We start from the raw sequence: 26,380 nt of genomic DNA on the forward strand, positions 1-26,380 counted from the left end.
GAAATACAGCACAGCCCTTGCTTTCACAATCACAATAACACCCATCGACGCCGACAACGCGACGCGACGAAAACAGAACGCTGCTACTGTCTGCGGCGTCGCGGAGAGAACGTGAGTGATTTGGCTCAACGCACAAAAATAGCATTGTAGCAGAATATGTAGTCTAGCTGCAAACAGAATTGTAATGAAAATGTAATAGAAAGTAGAATTTAAAATGAACTGCTTTGGCTTTAAAAGGGCAGCGTTTCATTTTTCAGTATGCTCTGAAATTACTCACCAGTGTAACGTTATAAACAACAGATGCTAGTAAAAATCTGTTTGTACTGCATGTCAGTGGTTTATCTATAATACGAAATAAGTTATTTATGAAGGTAAAAATTATGTGTTGGAACACTGAGGAAGTTTGTATCCCGACCAAAACTCAACATGTCTAGATCAATCCCCCTTGATATTTATTCTAAACGAAAAGTTAACACAAATTCAACAAAACAAACATTTATAGAGTTTCTGATAACATTAGCATTTGCCTCAAAACAATTATATATATGAGACCCATCTTTTATTTAAATAGACAAACATAGACAAATATCTGAAAGCTGCTCTGCATAAGGCCAGTCAATAACTATTTATATTAAAAAAAAATAATAGATGATTGATTTGTCAAAAGCTTTCATGTGCTGGTGCTGGCCATGGTGCTGATTGTAGTTGATGGAGTTGACGCTAGATGGCAGCAAACTCACATTTAGCATATATTTAACTATAATAAGGGCCTCTGATTATGCAAATATGATCCTAGTGGCTACTTTTTATTTGCCAGTGACATTTAAGATAAATTCAACCACTATAATATATTATATATCCCTAAACATCATGAGCAATCAATTACAATAGCAAATCATTCCTCTAGTCTAAACAGCAGTCAACAGACTAAGAACACACTTTGATGGCAAAGTCCAAGTCACTTTTGGTACAAAGGGTTAAAAAGCCTTTATTATCATTTTGGCTGGCCACATTATAGGAAATTATTAGGCCTTGTTTCACACTTAGTCTACAGTGCCTTGCAAAAGTATTCATTTTTTTCACATTTTATTTTGTTGCAGCATTATGTTAAACTGCTTTAAATTAGTTTTTCCCCACATCAATTTACACTCCATACACCATAATAATGACAAAGCAAAAAGCAGATTTGCTAATTTTACAAATTTATTAAAAATAAAACACTGAGATAAGTACATTGCATAAGTGTTCATACCCTTAACTCATAGTTGAAGCACCTTTACAGCCTCAAGTCTTTTTGGGTCTGATGTGACAAGCGTTGCACATCTGCATTTGGCAATTATCTGCCATTCTTTGCCTCACCTTTTCACCTCTCAAGCTCTGTCAGCTTGGATGGGGGCTGGCAGACATTTTCTAGAGTCCTAGTTGTTTCAGTCGTCTTCCATTGTGGATAATGGAGGCTACATGCTTCTGTGAACCTTCAATGCAGCAGATTTTTTTTCTGAACTCTTCCCTAGATCATTGCCTTAACGCAAGTCTGTCACTGAGCTCTACAGGCAGTTATCTTGACCTCAGGACTTGGTTTTTGCTCTGATATGCATTTTCAGCTGTTAGACCTTTACTGAGAGGTGTGTGCCTTTCTAAATCAGACTCATTCAAATTAATTTGCCACAGTTTAACTTCACTCCAAGTGTAGTAACATCTAGAAGCAATACGAATGCTCCTGAGCTAAATTTCGAGTGTCCCAGAAATGAATACTTATGCAACAGGATCTTTTCAGTTTTTTTATTTTTAATAAATTTGCACAAATGTTAAAAATTTTTTGCTTTGCCATTATGGAGTAGGGAGTGTAGATTGATGTGGGAATAAAGTAATTTATAATAGTTTAACATAAGGCATCAACATAAAATGTGGAAAAAAAATGAATACTTTTGCAAGGCACTGTACATCATCAGTACGTAAAATCTGTGATCAGTTTCATGACTTGGTCATGAAATATTGAAATTTTAGCTCAATCATTTCAGGCATTCATTTGACGTATCGAATGAATATTTTTAGTATTCCTTTTATAGATATTAATAGATTTCTCACATCCCAAGGAGGAAACTGGGAGCGGAATTAATCCAGCTGAGAATATCCTACAATTCAAGGCGCCCACACCTCAGTCTCCAGACCCAAGTAAAAATAACATTTGTCTTTTAGTCACTGAGTTTATATACAGTATATCTGAGATATATGCATATAGTTTAGTTTAGTTTGATCTTTCATGCATTTCCACAGGCTGCTGAATCACTCTCTCCTGTTTTAAAGAAAAACACAATTTAAGTAATCTTACTGTCTATAATATTTCAACCTAAATCATTCCAATTTCAGTCCTTTTATTAAAAGGAGTAATTCACTCAAAAATTAAAATTTACTGAAAATAAACTCACCCTCAGACTATCCAAGATGTAGATGACTTTGTTTCTTCATCAGATTTGTAGAAATGTGTCATTCTATCACTTGCTCAGCAATGAATCCTCTGCAGTGAATGGGTGCCGTCAGAATGACAGTCTAAACAGCTGATAAAAACATCACACTCCACAAGTAATCCATACCACCAAGCTAAAAGCTGTGTTTGTAAGAAACATATCCATCATCAAGACGTATTTAACTTCATACTGTTACTTCTGATCGAACATATCTATAATCCATAATAACGCTTCCTTCAGTGAAAAATTCATTTAGTCTGAAACAGGAGAGAAAATGCACAGAAAAAGCACTGTTTACAAGAAAAAGAGTCCAAAAATAAATATGCAAGTGGATTTTGATGTGAAAGGACAACTGCTTGAAGTTAAAAAGTCTTAATTAAAAATGTACGCATTTCCGCAGAAGCTAAGTAATTAAATTTGTTCATTTTATGGAGTTACGCAATATTGCAATGCATTACTTTACATAAAAAGTAACTAAGTAATGCAATTAGTTACTTTTTTAGGGGGTAATGCAATATTGTAATGCATTTGTTTCCATAAAAACTAAGCAACATAACTTATTTTTATAAGGAGTAAAGCAATATTGCAATGCTTTTGTTTCCATAAAAAGTAACGTAATTAGTTACTTTTTTAGGGAGTAACAATATTGTAATGCATTACTTTCTATAAAAGTAACGCAATTTGTACCAGCTCGCCTCGGCTCTGTTTGGTTTTCCACTGTGTAAAAGTTGTACCTGTACCGGCTTCCAGGTACTTTTTCGTACCACCTCCGGCGAGGTTCCAAGCGATACTAAAATATACGTGAAAACACAGCAGACTGCTGATTGGTCAGAGAGAATCGTCACTATTCACAGTTTCTTGCAGCGTCGCTATGACAACCAGGTACTATTGTGGAGGTACAGGTACAACTTTTACACAGTGGAAAACCAAACAGAGCCGAGCCGGTACTGTGTAGTGGAAAAGCGCCATTTGAGACTACACTGTGTTGGCATTCATGAAACCCACACTCCCAATCTCCTTGAACGAAAAGCTTAACATCTATAGATGTATCAGAATTTGAACAGATTATTTGGAATGACCATCAATGCAGAAATCTGTATGCACAACACAAAATGACAAGGACTCTAAACCCTGTGACAGATTAAAATACCCTGACCATTCATTCAAAACAACCTGTTAATGCAAAATTTCAAAAAGACAAACTCAAATGCTTTCAAGTCCACAAAAAAATAAAACTTTATTATGGCAAGCCAACATTGAAACTGTCAGAACCATTAACATAAACCTCCAAGTTATCAGTGTCACTGAAGTTACCGTACACAATGAGAAGGCTAGGTTTAGATTCATGAGATGTGTCCGCAGATTCCTCACCGGATTCTGACACCTGGCTGAGGTCACCAGGCACAATTACAACGTGAGTATCAAGATCATGAGAGGTACCAGAACTAGACTCCTTAGCTTCAGCATCCTGGCTGAAGTTACCATGCACATCTGAACCAGATTCATCTAGGCTGAAGTTAGCAGGTGGGTTGGATTCCACAACATCATCCAGACTGTAGTTAGCATTCACATCTGAACCAGATTCATCTAGGCTGAAGTTAGCAGGTGGGTTGGATTCCACAACATCATCCAGACTGTAGTTAGCATGCACATCTGAACCAGATTCATCTAGGCTGAAGTTAGCAGGTGGGTTGGATTCCACAACATCAGCATCCAGACTGTAGTTAGCATTCACATCTGAACCAGATTCATCTAGGCTGAAGTTAGCAGGTGGGTTGGATTCCACAACATCAGCATCCAGACTGTAGTTAGCATTCACATCTGAACCAGATTCATCTAGGCTGAAGTTAGCAGGTGGGTTGGATTCCACAACATCATCCAGACTGTAGTTCGCATGCACATCTGAACCAGATTCATCTAGGCTGAAGTTAGCAGGTGGGTTGGATTCCACAACATCATCCAGACTGTAGTTAGCATTCACATCTGAACCAGATTCATCTAGGCTGAAGTTAGCAGGTGGGTTGGATTCCACAACATCATCCAGACTGTAGTTAGCATGCACATCTGAACCAGATTCATCTAGGCTGAAGTTAGCAGGTGGGTTGGATTCCACAACATCATCCAGACTGTAGTTAGCATTCACATCTGAACCAGATTCATCTAGGCTGAAGTTAGCAGGTGGGTTGGATTCCACAACATCATCCAGACTGTAGTTAGCATTCACATCTGAACCAGATTCATCTAGGCTGAAGTTAGCAGGTGGGTTGGATTCCACAACATCATCCAGACTGTAGTTAGCATTCACATCTGAACCAGATTCATCTAGGCTGAAGTTAGCAGGTGGGTTGGATTCCACAACATCAGCATCCAGACTGTAGTTAGCATGCACACCTGAACCAGATTCATCTAGGCTGAAGTTAGCAGGTGGGTTGGATTCCACAACATCATCCAGACTGTAGTTAGCATTCACATCTGAACCAGATTCATCTAGGCTGAAGTTAGCAGGTGGGTTGGATTCCACAACATCAGCATCCAGACTGTAGTTAGCATTCACATCTGAACCAGATTCATCTAGGCTGAAGTTAGCAGGTGGGTTGGATTCCACAACATCATCCAGACTGTAGTTAGCAGGTGGGTTGGATTCCACAACATCATCCAGACTGTAGTTAGCATTCACATCTGAACCAGATTCATCTAGGCTGAAGTTAGCAGGTGGGTTGGATTCCACAACATCATCCAGACTGTAGTTAGCATTCACATCTGAACCAGATTCATCTAGGCTGAAGTTAGCAGGTGGGTTGGATTCCACAACATCAGCATCCAGACTGTAGTTAGCATGCACACCTGAACCAGATTCATCTAGGCTGAAGTTAGCAGGTGGGTTGGATTCCACAACATCATCCAGACTGTAGTTAGCATTCACATCTGAACCAGATTCATCTAGGCTGAAGTTAGCAGGTGGGTTGGATTCCACAACATCAGCATCCAGACTGTAGTTAGCATTCACATCTGAACCAGATTCATCTAGGCTGAAGTTAGCAGGTGGGTTGGATTCCACAACATCATCCAGACTGTAGTTAGCATGCACATCTGAACCAGATTCATCTAGGCTGAAGTTAGCAGGTGGGTTGGATTCCACAACATCATCCAGACTGTAGTTAGCATGCACACCTGAACCAGATTCATCTAGGCTGAAGTTAGCAGGTGGGTTGGATTCCACAACATCATCCAGACTGTAGTTAGCATGCACATCTGAACCAGATTCATCTAGGCTGAAGTTAGCAGGTGGGTTGGATTCCACAACATCATCCAGACTGTAGTTAGCATGCACATCTGAACCAGATTCATCTAGGCTGAAGTTAGCAGGTGGGTTGGATTCCACAACATCATCCAGACTGTAGTTAGCATGCACATCTGAACCAGATTCATCTAGGCTGAAGTTAGCAGGTGGGTTGGATTCCACAACATCATCCAGACTGTAGTTAGCATGCACACCTGAACCAGATTCATCTAGGCTGAAGTTAGCAGGTGGGTTGGATTCCACAACATCATCCAGACTGTAGTTAGCATTCACATCTGAACCAGATTCATCTAGGCTGAAGTTAGCAGATGGTTTGGCGTTGGATTCCACAACATTAGCATCCAGACTGTAGTTAGCATGCACACCTGAACCAGATTCATCTAGGCTGAAGTTAGCAGGTGGGTTGGATTCCTCAACATCAGCATCCAGACTGTAGTTAGCATGCACACCTGAACCAGATTCATCTAGGCTGAAGTTAGCAGGTGGGTTGGATTCCACAATTGATCCTGCTTTGTGGGGAGAGCAGATTCAAATTATACAGAAATCAGATATTGAGAACGTCAATTGCCATTTCAAATTTAAAGCAACAAAAACAATAGCGCCAAGCTTTTTAGGTTAAGTGTACCCATTAAGCCCACCAAAATCAAAGTTTGTTTAATAGATAACATGGTTTAGAAGAGAAATCAATTGTTAAAACACAAGATATCGCTCATTTGAAAACTTAAGTTGATGTACAATTTATAATAAAAATTAAGATCTTACGAATAAAGCCAAAAGCCTGAAAGGGGTTTAATTGGTACTTCTGCACAGTTTAAGTCCTTAAACAGGTTTGCTAGAACATACAATATTTTTTACAGCAGCCTCATGGTAAAGGCGACATACCTCTATGATTTTTGTATAATGAGACACTAGCAGTCACCCATTATAGAAAATGGTGCCTTACACAGAGGTGTAAAAGTATTTACTTAAGTGAAAGTACATATACTCAGTGAAAATTTTACTCAAAAGTATCTGGCCAAAAACATACATGAGTACAATTTTAAAGTAGTAGCTTTTTTCCCTGACATACAGAAGTATGGTTAAAGGGAGAGAAACTCTCATTTATCAGATGAACACAAACTAAGAGTTTTAGAAAAGAAAACACCTCTCTTCATATAACACAAGTGTACGGGACATCTAAAAATTACACGTCGAAAACTATATACAAGTGAATGACAGTAATTCTTGTAACCCTGGTTAAAGAATCAGGGTCGTCTTACATGAAAAACAGCATAGGAGTACAAATACTAATATTTTAAACTAGTATCTGAAGTGCTCCTGTTCCCTTGCATTATATGAACTAAAAATCTTTGCTTGTGTTCATCTGAAGAAAGAAAGTCATAACTAGGATGACAGAGGTTCAGTAAATGAGAACTCTCATTTTTGGATGAACTATCCCTTTGAAGAGCGACATAGAATAAGATGTTGAATTAGAAGAGACATAGAATTAAAACAATTAACGTTTTGAAAGGCCACTTTTTTATTGTGTGTTTATTCAGCATCACGGTCTAAATGGATAATTAATCTTTTAATTGTTTACTTGGGGCATTGAGTTCCTCTAAAAATATTGATAAATTAGTTGTGACTAATTAGATGAATTCTAAGGTTTACAATATTTAATGTGCATAAGATAATAAAAAGGCACTTTAAGATAAGAGTAAAAAGTACAGTTTTTTTTTCTAACAAAACGTAATCACGTAAAAGTACAAGTAGTCAGTTTAAGTTGTACTTAAGCAAAGCATAAATCCCCAAAAGAAGTAAAACTACTCAATTATTTGGCTAGTGTTTAACTTGTACACCTACATATCTTAATAGTTGTAAATTAAGGTAAAAATAAGGACTTTCACTCAATTTAGCAAGGGAATTGGAGGGATTCCTCATTGAAACGCATAAGGTAAGGGTGGTTTAAATGCCTTTAAAAACTTAGGCTCTTTACAGAGACACCCATGAAGCTTAAATACGAGTTAATTTATGAAAATCTGCTCTGCACAACAATGTGATGCACTTATTTGTGAATTAACGTAAAGTGAAACCACAAAATGTGTTTGCAGTTAACATGCATAATTACTAGGCAATTAATCTTTCAGAAAGGCAAAGTTTTTAAATTTGATTAATGGGTACACTTACCCTAAACATTGGAAAGAAACTTAGTCGAAGTCTTATCAAACCCGTCTTAAATTCCCAAAAGGTAAAACGTTTTACAAACTTCTCAGGTTTCTTCAAATGAATCGTTTCAATTAGCCATTCAACCATAGGAGCTACATGCATAATTGCTAGAATACGCATAACTAGAGATATGCACGAGTCACGGGTAACAGTTATAAAAGACTTTAGTCAAATGAAGACCTCGTTTGTACTTTCATACTACATAAACACTCTGCGGTTGATTCATTATTGCATGAAAAGGCTAGGCGAAAACTAGAACTGCACACAAACAGCAGCTCCCAGAGAGAGAGATAAACTTACCATTGCACACACACTGATGACACAGTAAAATCCAAATAAAGAGTTTTGCCAGTTCCATAGTAAACATGACGAAATCAAAACAGCAACACTCTTTATTACGATAAAAGTTTACGCTTCATTGCAGAACTTTTATAACCCTGATCTGCTGCACCTGTTACGCTCGTAAACGGATTATTAATTGGCAGCAGCTGTGAACTCGGACCTGAGTGGGAAACAGCTCGCTCCCTCGTTCATGCATTGAGAAGCCACTGTCTGCAGCCTGCAGATCGAGGCGGGGCTGAATCTGGGGCGGGGCTGCACGTGTCACCCCGCCCACATGCCTTCTCATTGGTTGCAGGTAAATTAATAATGTCGAGATAACGTAACTCCCACAACTCATCTCATTGGTGCCAAAGTAATGACGTTGAAAACATTATGGAGTTAAGGGAAATGAAATAGCAGATAAAATAGCAAAGGAAGTTACTACAAATAATCAAATTGATTTTACAGTTAGTATTAGTAGAACAGAAATTAAGAGTATTATTAAAAAATAAATTAAAGAAACAATGGCAACAACAATGGGAAGAAAATAGGAAAGGACGATGGTTTCATAAGATTCAAAGGAGAGTGGGAGAAATAAGGTGTACAGGGAGGAATAGGCGAGAAGAGACAATAATATCAAGGCTTCGGTTTGGACACACGGGATTAAATGGAACATTACTGAAAATAGATAAGGCACAGGGAAATGTGATTTTTTTTTTTTTTTTTTAAATGCATAGGACATGATGGAAATAGTCCCCTGATTTTAAGTCTCTCACACTGTCACCCCCAGCTGATGTTTAGGGCCACCAATACATTAGAGAGGAACCCATCTTCAGTTGTGTACCTTTGCCTCCTCAGGTGTTTCGGCCTTTTAAACACAATACACCTTCCGCTAAAGCAGGCCCACCACAGGCTGATCAGACCTTGGTGTGGGTTCCTATCCTTTTGGTGCCCAGCTGGGGTCTTTCCTTCTTAACCAGATCCACCGGCTGCAGTATTCTGCCGAGTCTGATAGTTGTTTGATGGTCTGCCGAAGGGTTTGGCCACGTATTCCCAGCTCCTTGAGCAACCTGACACTGGATTTTGCTACAAAGCCTCTGCAGCCAACCTCCACAGGGCGGACAGACACTTTCCACCCACGCTGTTGAGCATCCTCTGCCATTTCCGCATACCGTAGCTTTTTCCTCTCATATGCCTCCTCTGTAGCATCTTCCCAGGGTACTGTCAGTTCGATGAAATAGACAGACTTCAGGGTACCTGACCAGAGAACTAGATCTGGTCTTTGTGTGGTGGTCACAATCTCCGCTGGAACTGTGAGTCGCTGGCCTACATCTGCTAACATCTTCCAGTCCCTGGCTCCTTCCAACTGTCCAGTCTTCACCAGTAAAGAAGCCCTTCTTCGCCCCTGTTCCCCTTCACGGATGAACATCATATCTGTAGTTGATTTTATAAGATGTGTGGAGTTGGTAGATTTTATTTTGAGATCAACTGCTGCCGCAAGACATTTCAGCACTTGGTTGTGCCTCCATGTATACCTTCCTTGAGAAAGGCTCACTTTACAGCCAGTGAGGATATGTCTGAGGTTGGCTGAGGATGCGCACAAAGGACATAGAGGATCTTCTCCTAACCACTGTTGAAGGTTCTTTGGTGATGGAAGAACATTATATGTCGCTCTAAGGAGAAAACTTATCCTTCCTGCCTCCATCTCCCAGAGGTCTTTCCAGCTGATCTTCCTTTTTTCCATATCTTCCCAGCTGGTCCACTGTCCCTGTTGTGCCTGTCCAACAGCCTTGGCATGCCTTGCCACTTCCTCCTGATGACGGATTTCTTGAACCACCAGTTTCCGCCGTTCTGACGGTGTTGCCTTACTCCATAAGGGTCTATTTTGAGATAAACCCAGCCCCCCTCTCCCATGTTGGACATGTCCCACAATGTCAGCATGATAAAGTGCAGATTTGGCTAGTTGAACAGCTTCATCTGGTGTCCATTTTCGTCCCGCTGGCAGAGCTGGTCTAACTTCCCGTATTAACGGATCCCGGGATTCTGAGAGTGTCATCACTTGCCTTACTTTAGCACATTTGAACTCTTCCACCAAACTTGAAAGGGGCAGCTCAAGGATGCCATGTCCGTACAGGCTGATGCTATTAAGACATCGTGGTACCCCTAGCCATTTCCTCACATAGGAGCTGATCTTCCTTTCCATTTTCTCAACTTTTGTGAGGGGCATATCAACAACGGTAAGAGGCCACATCAATCGGGGCATCAAGCCAAACTGTAGGCACCAGAGTTTTAACTTGCCTGGAAGCATGGATTGATTGATGGTATCTAGGCCCCTCTTAACCTCCTGATTCAGTTGCCGGACCTGTTCACAATCCTTTAGACTTCTATCATAGTGTCTTCCCAGGCTTTTAATTGGCTTCTCTAGAATTGTTGGAATTGGTTCCTCATTAATACAGAACCTTTGGTCAACCAATTTTCCTGCGACAATGGAAATACTTCTGGATTTAGCTGGATTGATCTTCATCTTGGCCCATGTAATGTTTTCTTGCAGTTTGTTGAGTAGGCGTCTGGTACAAGGTGCCGTGGTGGTAAGTATTGTTAAGTCATCCATATAGGCCCTGATTGGTGTCAACCGGGTACCAGATCTCAGCCGCTCACCCCCAACTACCCATTTTGAGGCTCTAATAATCACCTCCATTGCCATGACAAATGCAAGTGGAGAGATTGTGCAACCAGCCATAATACCTATTTCCAGCCGCTGCCATGAGGTGGTGGCTTCTGATGTACTGAAGCAGAATTGTAGGTCAGTAAAATAGGCTTTCACCAAGTTTATAATGGACTCTGGTATTCTGAAGAACTCAAAGGCAGCCCAAAGGACACTGTGAGGCACTGAGCCAAATGCGTTAGCCAGGTCAAGGAAGACAACATGAAGATCTTTCTTATCTCTCTTGGCTGATTGAATTTGATGCCAAATCATGCTGGTATGCTCAAGACATCCTGAGATCCCTGAAATTCCCGCTTTCTGGGTTGTTGTGTCCACGAACCTGTTCTTATCGAGATAGATGTTCAATCTCTGTGCTATAACACTGAAGAAAATTTTTTCCTTCAACGTTAAGAAGGCTAATAGGTCGGAACTGGCTGATGGTCGAAGATTCCTCCTCCTTTGGTATCAGTACTCCCCCAGCTCTACACCAGGCCTTGGGTATAGCTTGTTTTTCCCAAACCACTCTCATTAATTTCCACAGAAAGCGAAGGACACTAGGGGCGTTTTTATATACCTTGTAAGAGATGGCATTAGGGCCTGGGGCTGATGAAGCTCTTGCTTTCTTGACTATGTTCTCTACTTCCTTCCATTTTGGAGGGTTTACATCCATCTGGTATTCTGGTTGTTCAATAGGAGGCATCTCAGCTGGGATCAGTAACTGCTCATGCCTGTTTGGGTCAGAGTATGTTTTTTCCAGATGTTCTTCTAGGGCTTGCTTTGATGCCTTCAATGTCCCATTTTTTTTTCTCCGCAAATAGGGATTTCATAAACTTAAATGGGTCTTTAAAGAAACGAGTTCTTGTTCGTTCTTTCCTTTTTCCCACCATCCTTAATTGTTCTGCACGCCTTAAGGAAGTCAGTCGAATTTTGATGTTCTCCTGGAGTATATTAATTCCCTCCTTCTCCATATCTGAGGATTTCCTCCATTGCTTTTTTAACTGCCTTCTCTGCTTTATCAGGCATTCTATCTCTAATTGCCCTCTGGACTTAACCTCTGGAGCTGGTAGTCTCGTTTTTTCCTCTCTAACTCCATATCTTTCAGCTCCATACTCATAAATGATGTCTTCCATCCTCCCAAGTTTCTGCTTAACAGTACCCTTCAGACTTTCCAAGATACAGCTCACATCTGCATTAAAATGCTCCCATTTTGCTTTTTCTGAAGCCCTGGGCCAGTTTACCTTTGGTTTGCTTTGCAGGGGCTTCTTCCTTCTCGATGACTTCCCTGTCTGGGTGGGCTCTTCATACACTCCTTCCACTGTCTCTGTGCTCGAACTACCTTCTCTTGCAACGGGGGGCTGATATCCTGCGAACTTTGGTTTGTCACCGGTCGCTGGACTTCACTTGACTGACTTGACTTATTCCTTAAAAGGTATTGGTCAATGCAAGGTCCCTGCTCTCGCTCTGTCAGGCGTAAGTAACACACAATTAGTTACCTTTTTAGGGAGTAATGCAATATTTCAATACATTGCTGTTCATAAGAAGTAGCTAAGTAATGCAATTTGTTAATTTTTGGAGTAACGCAATATTGCAATGCATTACTTTACATAAAAAGTAACTAATGCACAATTAGTTACTTTTTAGGGAGTAATGCAATACTGTAATGCATTACTTTACATAAAAAGTAACATTCAGCTTTTGGCTTCACAAGATGTTAATTATCATGATGTTTAATATTATTATTGATTATTGGGATGTTTTTATCAGCTGCTCTCATTCTGACGGCACCCATTCACTGCAGAAGATCCATTTGTGAGTAACGTAATTTCTCCAAATCTGTTCCCATTAAGAAATAAATGTACATTTTTGATGGCCTGAGGGTCAGTACATTTTCAGCAAATTTTCACTTTTGGGTGAAAATATTCCTTTTAGTTTGTTACATTAAATAAAATTAAACAAAATCTCTATGGCTCGTCTGTGAAGTCTATTTGTTCCAGTTTTATCGCAAAACAAATAGATACCAAATGTGTCCCAGTTACTGATTCACATCTACAGCAGTAATTGAATGCATATAAAAGTACACTGAACATTAAAACAAATTGTATTAAAAACAGAATTGTTTTGGCACATTGTCTGTACAGTAAGTTTATAAGCAAACTGAGAACAACTACAAAAACATGCAATCAAAACCACCAGCATTAAGTCTTCAAGCGTGTCCCACTCTGTTGTCATAGACACTTGGAGGTTGACATTTGACTTTGACTAGTAAGCAAACACTCAGACCATTAAAAACACTCCTAACACCCTAACAACCACATTAATAACACTTTGGTATCATGGCAAAAAACATGACAAAACACAAAAACACAACACCCAGGAAAAAATCATGTCACATCCTTTGATGATAATTTTATTTTTTTCTAACAATTATGACAATATTGCACTTATGTCTATGAAATTTATGTCAACTGAGCAACTAAAAAATGGTTTATTACAAGACCATGCAACCATGCACTGTTTTATCTACAATAACCCATTGTCAAGCCTATTTTAACTGGTCTTCAACTATTTTGGGTACAACTATTTTGGGACAAACATGTATTCAGATTTGATTAATAGAATCAGATAATCACAGTGTGTAGTGGTGTACAGTTTCTGTAACATGGGTGACATATTCACCAGGGAATTTGTAATATCAAGATGGTGTTTAATGATTAAGTTTTTTGTTGCATATTGTTTTTGTACTTTTGTTGATGTGAATTGTACCACTAATTAGAATGAACAAGCAGTATATTGTGCTTAAAAATTATGTCTACATAATGAGGACAAATTAACTGTAAGAAAAATTGCTTGGCTACATGAAAATGTCAAAATTTAGTTTTGAATGTAAATAGATGTTTCAATATATATATATTTTTTTTTAAATAGTCTGTTGCATTTTGTATTTCTTATCAAACACAAGTTTGGAATTAGCTCAATATCAACTGAAAATCATTTAGGGTTCACTCCTTTAGTGTGAGCTAAACAAACTAATTCTGAGTAATGACGCTGTTGTTCTTGGGTGTTGTCCTTATATTGTGTGGTTTCAGATCCTCCTCAGGTGCTTTCTTGACTTTGGCCATTAGTTCACCCCATCTTTATGCAATCTAGAAACCAAGCTTTGTGTTTCCTGTCACTGTCCGCTTGAGCAAATGTGCTTCCTCTATTTGAAGGGTGTGTCTCTTGTTTTGTTTGTGGCTTTAGTGACAGTTTTCAGAAAAATGATGTCAACTACGGGGCAGCACCCATGACTGAGGACATGCACTGAAACTGAAATGAATCACTAAACACTGAATATCAGTTCTGTGTTGCTGCGATGCTTAACACAGCTCTCCTGTCCCCATGTTGAGAGAAATCGAGAGATGCTTACTGTAGTTCTAGACTAAATGTGAACATGCATCTCACAAAAACAGATTCCTCAAAATGAATAAAAACTGTGAAATGCAAACTCAGAATATGACGCAAACCTGCAATAACTAAATATGTTAAATATAACAAATATCCTTCATGTATTTAATCCCATTTTATGCATAACCCTGCTGATCTGTAACGCAATTGGTTACTTTTTATAGAGTAACACAATATTTTAATACATTGCTTTTCATAAAAAATAGCTAAGTAACGGAATTAGTAACTTTTTATGGAGTAACGCAATATTTTGTAATGCATTACTTTCCATAAAAGTAACTAATGCAATTTGTTACTTTTTTATTGAGTAACACAATATTGTAATGCATTACTTTCCATTAAAAGTAACTAAGTAACATAATTAGTTACTTTTTTAGGGAGTAACAAAATATTGTAATGCATTACTTTCCATAAAAAGTAACTAAGTAATGCAATTTGTTACTTTTTTTATTGAGTAAGGTAATATTGTAATGCATTTCTTTCCATAAAAAGAAACTAAGTAACGCAACTAGTTACTATTTTTAGGGAGTAACACAATATTGTAATGCATTACTTTCCATAAAAAATAACTAAGTAGCGCAATTAGTTACTTTTTTATTGAGTAAAGCAATATCGTAATGCATTACTTTCCATAAAAAGTAACTAAGTAACGCAATTAGTTACTTTTCTAGGGAGTAACACAATATTGTAATGCATTACTTTCCATAAAAAGTAACTAAGTAACACAATTTGTTACTTTTTTATTGAGTAAAGCAATATTGCATTACTTTCCATAAAAAGTAACTAAGTAACGCAATTAGTTACTTTTCAGGGGTAACACAATATTGTAATGCATTACTTTCCAGAAAAAGTAGCTAAGTAACTGAATTAGTTACTATTTTTATGGAATAACGCAATATTGTAATGCTTTACATTCCATAAAAAGTAACTAAGTAACACAATTTGCTACTTTTTTATTGAGTAACACAAAATTGTAATGCATTACTTTCCATAAAAAGTAACTAACGCAATTTTTTACCTTTTTTTTATTGAGTGATGCAATATTGTAATGCATTACTTTCCATAAAAAATAACTAAATAATGCAATTAGTTTTTTAGGGGGTAACACAATATTGAAATGCATTACTTTCCATAAAAAGTAACTAAATAACACAATTAGTTTTTTTAGGGGGTAACACAATATTGTAATGCATTCTGCTTTCCAGAAGAAGTAGCTAAGTAACATAATTAGGTTCTTTTTATGGAATAAAGCATTACTTTCCATAAAAAGTAACTAAGTAATGCAATTAGTTACTTTTTAGGGAGTAACAGTTATTTTTTATTGCAATATTGTAATGGATTACTTTTCATACAAAGTAACTAATTAACACAACATTGTAATGCATTACATAAAAAGTAACTTAGTAACACAATTAGTTACTTTTTTGGGGAGTAATGCAATATTATAATGCATTTCTTTCCATAAAAAGTAATTAGTAATTAAGAAACACAATTGGTTTTATTTTTAGGGAGTAATGCAATAGTGTAATCCATTATTTTTGAATGTAAAGTAACTTTCTCAAACATTGCCAACTGCCATGCTTTGCTGGCCAATGATTCAAACCTCAGCGTTCAACAATCAATGTTTGCGCCTTCCCCGATGGACTTCACTAGGCTGATCTGCTGCCACTTTCCAGCCAGACAGCTAGAGAGTCGCCCACACCTCAGCCTTATTAGGATGGGCTGCACAGAGTATGAACAGTTATTGGCCACAGTATATGCAAGAATTGACACTTTTGCATTTACGTGCACTTCATCAGTCAGCACGTAAGAATTAACCTTGCAGTTCAATCGGATGTACGTGAATTCTTTTCTTGGATCTCCTTGCATGATTATATAAATGAAATTGGATGAGGCATCGGTGACTACAGCACTTGTTACCATCTATGATTACACATCACCCCATTTGACCCTCGGTGCTAATAGTAAAACATCCTCAAGAACTCCTGGTCCAAGCTCACTCATGCTGTTAAGTGCAAGGCTACGCTGAGTATTACCACATGAAGTTTTACGATCAAACAGGCTTGTTATGCAACTGAGTTGTGTAATACGGAATGATTATATATTTCACACCTCTTCAAACATGCTCTCACACCACCTCTGTTGTCGAAATGTGGAAAATGCAGAACAATGGTAAATGCCTGTTTCGCAGTGTTCCTGAAAATGGGTGGATCTGACTTCAAATCTCACTCGCTCAGTTTTGAGAATGGCACCTGCAGTGATATGCATGAGAAGCATCATTGACTGCAATCTTTTTTTGAGTTGTTTTCATACCATACTGCAATGCTGCACAAAGTGAGGACAGTGTGTTGTATCGAAACAGTTGGTGCATTGGTTCTATTCATTTGCTTTGACATAATGTTACATAACATTGTTCTTAATATCAACAGAGATCACTCAGTTTCTTTGTTAATGCACCCTATACATGCTATATTATACAAAATAGGTTACAGTGGATATTATTGAAATTTCATTTTTTGCTGCAATTGTGGATTCTGACTTATGGCTGGGTATGTAGCTGTTTTTGACAAGCAGCACAGCGAATTTTCCAGCGTCTCTGAGGATTTGGTGTTTATATAATATGTCTCTCTCTCTCTCTCTCTCTCTCTCTCTATCTCCTCACTCAGCATTCAACGAACTTGAACTCAGAGAGGAAGCAAGCAGCCCACTTCCTATCGTCATGGTAACAGCATGTGAATGCGTTGAGCCAGAGCAGCGAGCTAGAGAGAGACAGCGATAGAGTGGGAACAGCATCACACGGCACGGCTCGGTCTCCAGAGCTAATGAAAGGTAAGACGACAGATGCGACATGGGATGTTTTTGAGGACGATTAGGTTTGACCATCCTCTCAGAGATCTGGAAAATGCCCTTTGCTGCATTTAAAGGTTTGCTGATTTCATGCCTTTGTCTGTGACGTTTGTCCTCTGCAGCAATATTGTGTGTTTTGACAGAGTGACCTCTGACTTTGGTCGTGCAACTCTACGCAGGTTCATTTAACCTTGTATTTTGCTTATCTGTTCAAACCTGTCGAGGGCGTCAGGCACATCAGGATGGTTACAAAACATACATATTTCTGGCCGTAAGCAGCAACGTCATAATGCACACGCAAGAGCATGTGAGGAGCAAGATGTGTGCTTTTTTTAGTGTTTTGTTGATCTGAAAGATTCCTTTGGTAATTGCGCTCATAAAAACTTTCATCTTGACCACTGGTCAGTGATATCGCTTATTATAAACACAGAGCGACAGGTTGTTGACGTTTGAGCAATTGAAAAGCAGGTATAAACATTTGGTAAAATGAGAGCAGAGCGAGCATCAGGTTGATGGCGTTCTTCTCAGCAAGAAGCTTGGGAAACTCTACAGGTCTCATTTAATTGCAAAACCATCATAATATGCTTTGATTTTAGATTCAGTCTTTGTATTTCCTATTAGTATTTATATATCTGAGACATTTTAAAGATGTGTTTGCATTTTTAGATATAGTTAGTGTCGGCCTGACTCTGTTTTAAGTGAATACAATGAATACATTCACATAGATGCTGGTGCGTTTGGCTCTGAGGACACTTTGAGGATTTTATACATGGATAAACGGACTTCAGTTTGGAATAGTCGTGTCATTTTCTTTGTGAAAGAGTGCAGGTGAAGTGTTTATTTGCAAAAACAGATAACTCTTCAAAAATCATGTTTTTATTATGTTACCATGTTTTTATTGTGTTTTACTTTATATCACAATAACTCAACTGCAATTTGATTGAGATTCATTGGAATGCACAATGAAAAAACATGCTTTTTTTAAAAAAAAGTTCTGTTTTTGCAAATGAACCACAAATGAAAATGTTATTTTTCCAGCAAAGCGGTGTAGCATGACGTCATCACTTAATTAAAATTATATTAATAATGAGTATGTTATTTTTGTCCAAGACCCTTGGGATGCACAAACTAAGGGGGGGATATGTAACGGTATTCACTTAACTTTAAATGCTTAAATGCTTATTTTTATTTTCCCAAGACTGGGAAAGCACAGATTTTTTGTTTTATCACAACAAAAATGATAATCGTAAAGGCCGGCCTGTTTCTGATCACTCTAAAGAAGATTTGGCCTTGTAACCCTCATCCCTACTGTTCAATAAAATAACATTATTTGTCCCTATACAGAAAAGTTAGCTGTTGTACTAATAAATGCTTGTGCAAATACAGTTCTCTTGAGTCTGCTTTCTGTCTCTATATGGATTAACAGGTAACTGTTGCCATGGCAAACACCCACTCGTGTGCCAAACAAAGACCAAGATGGGCAGATTTTCTCTTCCACTTTTTTTAGTCCTCTCTGTTTAAAGCATTTGGACAGTGATGTCACCACGAGTGGAAAACAGATTCAGCATTTGCCTTTATGTTATAACATCACAGCCCTGCAATGAATTATTCTTTCTGTCGCCCCAGGTTGTGTATTTTCAAGAACAGCCTGAAGGAGCTAATGGAATATCTCTGCAACCGATTCATGGAAAAGTGCTGAACTAAAATCGAAGATGGAAAACACAACCCTGGTTTGTTCTGCCCAAGGCTGGTGCGGCCCGAACGTCTCCACCTTTTCATCCGAGTGGGATGATAACGTCAACTCCTTTCTGATGGCACCCGACGTGATCAAACCCCCTCCGCAGTTCCAGGATCCAGAGGAGCCGAGCCAGGCATCACCCGCTGACTCCGCTGCCGTGACAAGACGAGATAAAGATTGCGTGAAGAAAGAGCGTAGGAGTAGACCAAGCAGTAACATAGAGCTCCACAGACGCTCCTTGTCACTTTCCACCACTGTCAATTCCAACCCAGGAGTGGCCCGGCGCAGATGCGAAAGCTATGCACTTTCATATCCCAGCAGCAGCTCGGAGGACAGCGGAAGTGATAGCACCTCCGCAAGGAGGGGAGATCGACTTCCGGATGCAGTGCCACGATCTAGATCCCGGAGCATTGTCCTCAAGAAGGCCAAAAGGAAACCAGCTCCGCCTGTACGAACGGTGTCACTGCAAAGGCTCGCGGCGGAGAAGTTTTCCGAACGCAAATTACAAGGACTTAATCTGAAAAAGGACGGGCAAAACGTGATGCTGCCAGATCTCATTCCAACCTCGAAACAAGAAGTTGGTAAGAGCAAGAAACCATCTCCCACAGCTGAAGCACCTGGAAAGGTGACACTAAAGACATCCGTTTCTAGTCACCGAGCACTAAATGAGCTTCGATCCAGTGAGCCATGCAAGTCAGGCTTGGGCCCGTCAGTGGCAGCTCCGATAAGCGAAGGTACCCCTCGTAATTCTGAAATAAACACATCCCCGTCTTCTTCCCACTCCTCGCCCTCCCAGCCTTCCATCTCGTCTCCTTCCAAACGCTTCGGGTCGAACTCTCCATCGAGTGGCTATGCAAGCCAATGCGAAACACCCACTCAATCAGTCCTGTCCTCAGTTACCGTGGGACCTTCTCAACTGGGTTGCAGAATGCGTCATAAGCCTTCCAGTGTTATCCCTGGACAAAGGGCAAGAAACCGCAATGCAAGGCTATCTCTTCAGCTTCCTGAACGCCAGCAGCACGCTCCTGATCCAGAACCGGTGCAGCCGATTGTAAACCGCCGCTACTCGGACAGCACCGAAGCCACCAGACCCAAGCAAAGAATGAGTAATAGTTTGATGATCATGCCGGTGGTCACTCAGGAGGACCTGAACAATGTGCGTTTGCGCTCGGTCAGCAGCACTGATCTCGAGAATGCACAGGAAGCGACAACGGATGTTATCGAGGAGGAGACTGAACGGGATGGGAGCTCTTTAAGCCCTACAAATCACCAAAAAGCCAAACCTCCAGTGGCCCCCAAGCCCCAGAGAAATAAATGGCCACCCAGTCAGCCACGTTTCGTAACATCTTCTGATCCAGTCGTGCCCAGCGAGAGACTAGAAGACATTTACGCAATGATTAACAAAGGAAAGCCCATAGTGACTGCACCATCTCAAAGTAGTGAACAAGCACATCATCAGAGGCAGCAGAAGGACAATCTCTACTATTTGGAAGGACAGTCTCCACACCCAATGAGAGACTCCCGTCAACCCCCATGCACTTTTGAACCGCAGAATCCGAATGTGCTCCCTTTCAACACAACCACCTGTTTTAACCAAAATGAACCTCATAAGAAGAGAAGAGCCCCACCGCCGCCTCTGACAAAGACACCATGTGTGGATAATTCACTTTATTATAATCCAGACACTCCAAAAAGCTCAGACGATCCCTTGTCTCCAAGTAAACTCTGCAAGTCTCCGAAGTCTCCGATGTCTGCAAGTCAGTATCATGTTACCCTATATGGCGTCATTCCTTCTTACCCTATGGTCCTTGAGCAACAGCAGTCAAATCCACCAGGTAAGAAATATATAACGAGCAAGAATAGACTAAATGCTATTTACCAGAAAAAGTTGCTGTCTCCAAGGCTGATCATATCCAGTTCTTAGGATATTTTCACACTTGTCATGTTTGGTTCGATTTTAACTCTGGTGCAATTGCTCTGTTAGTGCGGTTCATTTAAGTAAGTGTGAATGCTGCCATCCTAACCCTGGTGCACACCAAACAAGTGGACTGAGACCGTAAAAAACATGGGTCTCAGTCCGCTTCCAAACGAACTCTGAAATATGAACGCAACACGGACCAAATACTTCGAAACAAACCAAAAACAGGAATGCGATGCTATGCGACATGATTTCACAATAGGGAACAAGCGGTGTATCCAAAACAAAATGAGCAGAGGGCAAACATAATGCAACAAGGAGGTAAAGTGCCTTTTATGAGCTCTTTGTGGTGAAAAAAAAATCATATACATGCAACAATGAGCGCTCTTAGTCCATTAGACGGCATTAGATGCTTTCCACTTAAGTTCACTTTAAATCAAATGCATCCCTTTTTTTTTTTTTTGAAGTGTTTGGTGATTTCCGTCACAATATATATGTCATTCATCCTGACCAATCAGATTGTGAGTGTATTACTATGCCTTTAGGTTCAATGTCTTCAGGTTTGCTTTAAAAAATGCCAGTGTGAACACTAAGCGGACCAGGACCAAATGTATCATTTTCCTTTTTGGTCCGGACCAAATTAACCAAATGAACTGAACTACAAGTGTGAACACAGCCTTAAAAGGATAGTTAAAAAGATAGTCTAAAAAAAGTTTAATTCTGTTATTAATTACTCAGCCTCATGTCGCTACAAACCTGAAAGACCTTTGTTTATCTTCACAACACAAATTAAGATATTCTTGATGAAATCCAAGAGCTTTCTGACCCTGCATAGACAGCAATGCAACCACCACATTTAAGAACCATTAAGGTAGTAAGGACATCATTAAAATAGTCTATGTGACATCAGTGGTTCAACCGTAATGTTATGAAGCTATGAGAAGACTTTTTTAAGCAAAGAATACAAAAATAACAATGCATGTATCGTGATACTCTCCTGAATGTGTGAGACTGAAACAGAAGAGACGAAATTGTTGATTCAAGTGTTATTTTTGTTTTCTTTGCATAAAAAAGTGTTCTCGCAGCTTCATAACATTACGGTTGAACCACTGATGTCACATGGACATTTTAACGATGACCTTTAGGGCTGGGCATCTTCAGGCACTTCATGATCTGATCTGATTCTTATTCTGGGAGTTCCAAAACAATTCTTGATCTACATTTTTCCCTAATTAATTCTTCTGCTGTGCAAATACATCTTTACAACTTTGCATTTGGACAAAATGTAAAATGCAGTTTCTATGCTTTGCAGCTATGCTGTTTATAGTTGGAATCTCTGTATGTCAGTACTGCCATCTTAAAAGTAATGAGTGGTTTCACGATTCAACTTAATTATACATTTTATTATCAACTAAATATGACGATGTGTCACATTCTCAGTTTTCAATATTACTGCACATGGCAACATTTTCATATACATTTTATATCAAATTTATTTTGTGCAAAATATACTTTATTTTCTTATTATATGAGCAAGCTACTTTTTAAAACAATTACTTATTTAAAATTAGTGTTCTTTAAGTATCCAAAAGTTTACAGACAATGGTTATTGTTTTTTCTTTTTTCCTCAGCTTTACTGCCGGTTGATTATTACTGATGAGATCTTAGACAGTGGCAGCTTTAACATGCTGCATTCAAACTAATGCACAGATCTATTTCGATGTGTCAGATGGTTTGTCCTGCTCTGAAAACATAACTGCGTGTAGCCTACATCAATTTCGTATAAAAGTATTCGCAAATGCAAGTGCATTTAACCGCAGCCGCAATGGAGGAACAAACACGAAGCACACGTGAAAGTCTGTCAGTGCTCAAGTTTCGTGCATCTAAAAGTGCTGCATTCCAAACAGCGTAAATGAAAGCATATCTGTAGTAAAACACGGCGGGTGGAAGCATTTGCGCAAAACTTTGGCGATATTTTATACATGTCGATTAAAAGGTATTTCGAAATGGCTGCGTTTCCATTAACCTATGTTATGCGACTAAAACTTTTTTTTTTTTTTTTTTTTTTTTGCTGTCATGATAAGTCATGGCAATGGATTTTTGTGGGATTTTGGCTATATTTAATCGAATGTGACCTGTAAATGGGTAAATGCGAAAAAACATTTCCATTGCTGTTTTTCCTTTTTTAAGTTGCCTGAAAACAACCACATGCAAGCATAAAAACTTTTTTGTGATATACGCAAATGACGCGTTTCCATTTTCAATTTAAAGGGTAATGGAAATACTGTGAAGCAATGCAATTGTGCAATGAAGCCCACCGAATCTGTAGCGCACACACGTGCCATATGCGGGGGAAAAAACAAGCTTAGATTCGATTCGAATATTTGGCCAAGATACATCTATTTGAAAATCTGGAATCTGAGGGTGCAAAAAAATCAAAATACTGAGAAAATTACCTTTAAAGTTGTCCAAATTAAGCTCTTAGCAATGCATATTACTAATCAAAAATTACATTTTGATATATTTATAGTAGGAATTTTACAAAAAATCTTAATGGAACATGATCTTTACTTAATTTCCTAATGATTTTTGGCATAAAAGAAAAAACAATAATTTTGACCCATACAACGTATTTTTGGCTATTGCTACAAATATACCCCAGCGACTTAAGACTGGTTTTTGTGCTCCAGGGTCACATATATCGTAAAAAGTGGTTTTTCAGGCAATTCGAAAAAGGAATATTTCTCAAAACAGCAATGGAAACGTTTTTTTTCTCAGATTTACAGGTCACATTTGATTAGATATAGCCAAAATCCCACAAAAATCCATTGCCATGACTTATCGCGAGAGGAAAAAATTACGTTTAGTTGCATAACATCCGTCGCTGTCATTTCGCAATACTTTTTAATCGACATTTATAAAATATTGCCAACGTTTTGCGCAAATTTGTAATGGAAACAAGCATGGAGAATCAAATTTCCCCCCCACCCCTACCACCTTTCTAGTACTAAAGCTCTCGGATTCCATCAAAAATATCTTCATTTGTGCTCTGAAGATGAACGAAGCTCTTAGGAGTCTGGAAGGACATGAGGGTGACTAATTAATGACTAACCCTGTAATGTCAACAGATCATCCAACTTATGATGTAGAGAAGAGGGAGGGAATGCCTGACCTTGGACCTCTACAACTGGTTGGAGAGGAAGACGATGTGTTCCTTTACAAGTCCAAATCTCAAACAACCGAGGACCTGTTCACCATAATTCACAGGTTAATTAGCACTGCTACAAAACACTGTAGTTCCCAGTACAGCTCCAATCTCGTTTCTCATATCATTTTCCCATTTTGCAGGTCTAAACGAAAGCTCCTGGGTCGTAAAGACTCCTTTGAAAGCAAGCAAGGTGACCCTGGCACTCAGACGCTTGGCAGCGGAGCTTCCAAAATCAGTTCTCAGAATGACAACTTCATGGCTTTTCTGAGAAGGACACGAAGTGCCAAGGCTACTTGCAGCGAACGGATCTCCGCCGCGGAGCTCCTCAGAAGCTCCAAGCCTACGGCTACCATCGCAGCAAACGTGAAACACTGCTATGTACAGTCACATGGTCCTTAAAGCATCTTCTTTTCGCAGTCATGTTTTATATCTAAACTAGTTTGTGACAAGGTTTCTGAAATATTGTCTTGTAAATATTTGCCTTTGTTTTGAAAAAGTTCTAAAGTAGATCATCAAGATGTTAAAATGTATATCTTCCTGAAACATGAATGTTGATGTGAATGATAACACATTTGTAAATTCAAATATAGCTTTATGTGTTCATGTACATATCAATGTTTTAAGAGTTGAGATGCTATTCTGAGATAAATATTACAGTTCTAGTCACTGTTGCTGAATATTAAAACATAAATTGTTGTGTTGACTTCCTGCCTTCCATAACGAAGCGGGCTATTGTATATCAATGACTGTTTTAAAGATGTTCTGCTGTAGATTTACACATGTTCAGTATATTAAATTACTTTTCAGAAGTAACTCTCGATTATTTTTGTGTTTCTTCGCATGAATTTCAAATGTTTCATGTTTACAGAAATGCATATTTAGTATTTATGCATTGTGTTTAAGCTGTAATCTCAAACAGAAAGCGTATCTATCATGTATCGAAGTAGCATTAGATATGTGGGATGTGTAAGGAAGAGCTGCTAGACATAACAAGGAATAATTTCTTATGAATTAATATAATCTTAAGGTTGAATAGACGTAAACCTGCCATGGCATCATACACTCTGCAGTTTACATGTTTTCTCCTGTGAGAAACAAGGACTTGTATCAGCACTTTTTCCTCATATGTGAAAAACATGAACTTTCTCTTGTGGCTTTTTTATTATTATTATAAATAGAATCCTGCAAGAAAATGCATTATGGGGAGGCAATGGAGTTTAAACATTTCTCCTATCACAATGTTCACATTTGTGCATGTAATGCATTATAAAGTAAAAAAATGTATACTCAACCAGTTCCATTTTAATTCATGATGTTGTCTTGATCTTGTATCGTAGTACTTCTGTTAGACAACCCAAGCAGAACCCGCAGAAAAGACGCTTTTTGCATAAAGATGTCACAAAATGTACTAAAATTTAATGTTTAGTGCATTTTATGGTGTTGACATCAAAAAATTGATTATATTTTCTTTCTCTGCATGTATGTATTTTGAAATGCACCTCTTTAACTTAAGCCTTTTTGTTTTTTCATAAAGAGTCTTTTCAGACTAGTGGAATGAAAACATCCAAAAGACACCTTTAAGTGTTTCTTTTATAGCACTTTATCTATTTGTGTCAACAGATTTCAATCACAATGCATATTTTTAAAGGCTGTTTTCTCAAAATGAGTTTTTTCTTCAACACTGAGCCATAAATCTCCACTTCAGTAGCACTTACACACACCAAACTTTACATTTGTATTCCTGTCTATATCCTGAAGGTTTTTACAGAGGCATTTGTTTATATATAATTTGTTTGATTTTATACAACATTTTATTCCCCCAAAAATTTTGAAAAATATAGTGTTTCCTGCCTGTTTTTTCTGAATTATGGCGTGACAAAATGAGAAACCCCAAATCCCCTCTGTAAAAACTTTAAAAACTTTAAAAATTAAACAAGAATTTTGAAGCTGACTTCATGCAGTGTTTAGATTTTTGTACTAGAAATGTATGCAAATTTTGCATATTTCATTAAATAATGCCTCATTTGCATATTTAAACCTAACATTTTTTTTAAAGTTGTAATACAAATTTTTTTGCAATTGTCAAAGAAATCAATCAACTGGGTAAGTAGGGTGATAATAATGTTAAAAGGTAGAAGTAATTCCTAGAAGTAATGAGACAATTGTTCCATAAAAGCATTTTGTGCGGAGAAAAGTTGCGATAGAAAAACTTTTTTAAGCCAATAA

The 26,380-nt window shown here is 38.5% G+C and overlaps 1 protein-coding gene across 1 annotated transcript; it reads left to right on the top strand.

The window, feature by feature from the left end:
• LOC141292858 (NHS-like protein 2) lies at nucleotides 1-25,290 on the top strand. Its single transcript, XM_073824919.1, has 5 exons — nucleotides 1-111; nucleotides 17,110-17,272; nucleotides 18,917-20,863; nucleotides 24,075-24,213; nucleotides 24,295-25,290. The coding sequence occupies exons 3-5, from the start codon at nucleotides 19,003-19,005 to the stop codon at nucleotides 24,551-24,553; spliced, it is 2,259 nt and encodes a 752-aa protein (XP_073681020.1). The 5' UTR covers nucleotides 1-111; nucleotides 17,110-17,272; nucleotides 18,917-19,002; the 3' UTR covers nucleotides 24,554-25,290.
• Nucleotides 25,291-26,380: the final 1,090 nt, after the last annotated feature.

The sequence above is a fragment of the Garra rufa genome, chromosome 19 (assembly GCF_049309525.1).
Source record: "Garra rufa chromosome 19, GarRuf1.0, whole genome shotgun sequence".
In the NCBI taxonomy this organism is placed as follows: Eukaryota; Metazoa; Chordata; class Actinopteri; order Cypriniformes; family Cyprinidae; genus Garra; species Garra rufa.

Coding starts and splice junctions, on each gene's coding strand:
- LOC141292858 (XM_073824919.1), top strand. CDS start 19,003: ATGGAAAACACAACCCTGGTTTGTTCTGCCCAAGGCTGGTGCGGCCCG. Junction 20,864..24,074: donor ACAGCAGTCAAATCCACCAG/GTAAGAAATATA, acceptor TAATGTCAACAG/ATCATCCAACTTATGATGTA. Junction 24,214..24,294: donor CTGTTCACCATAATTCACAG/GTTAATTAGCAC, acceptor CCCATTTTGCAG/GTCTAAACGAAAGCTCCTGG.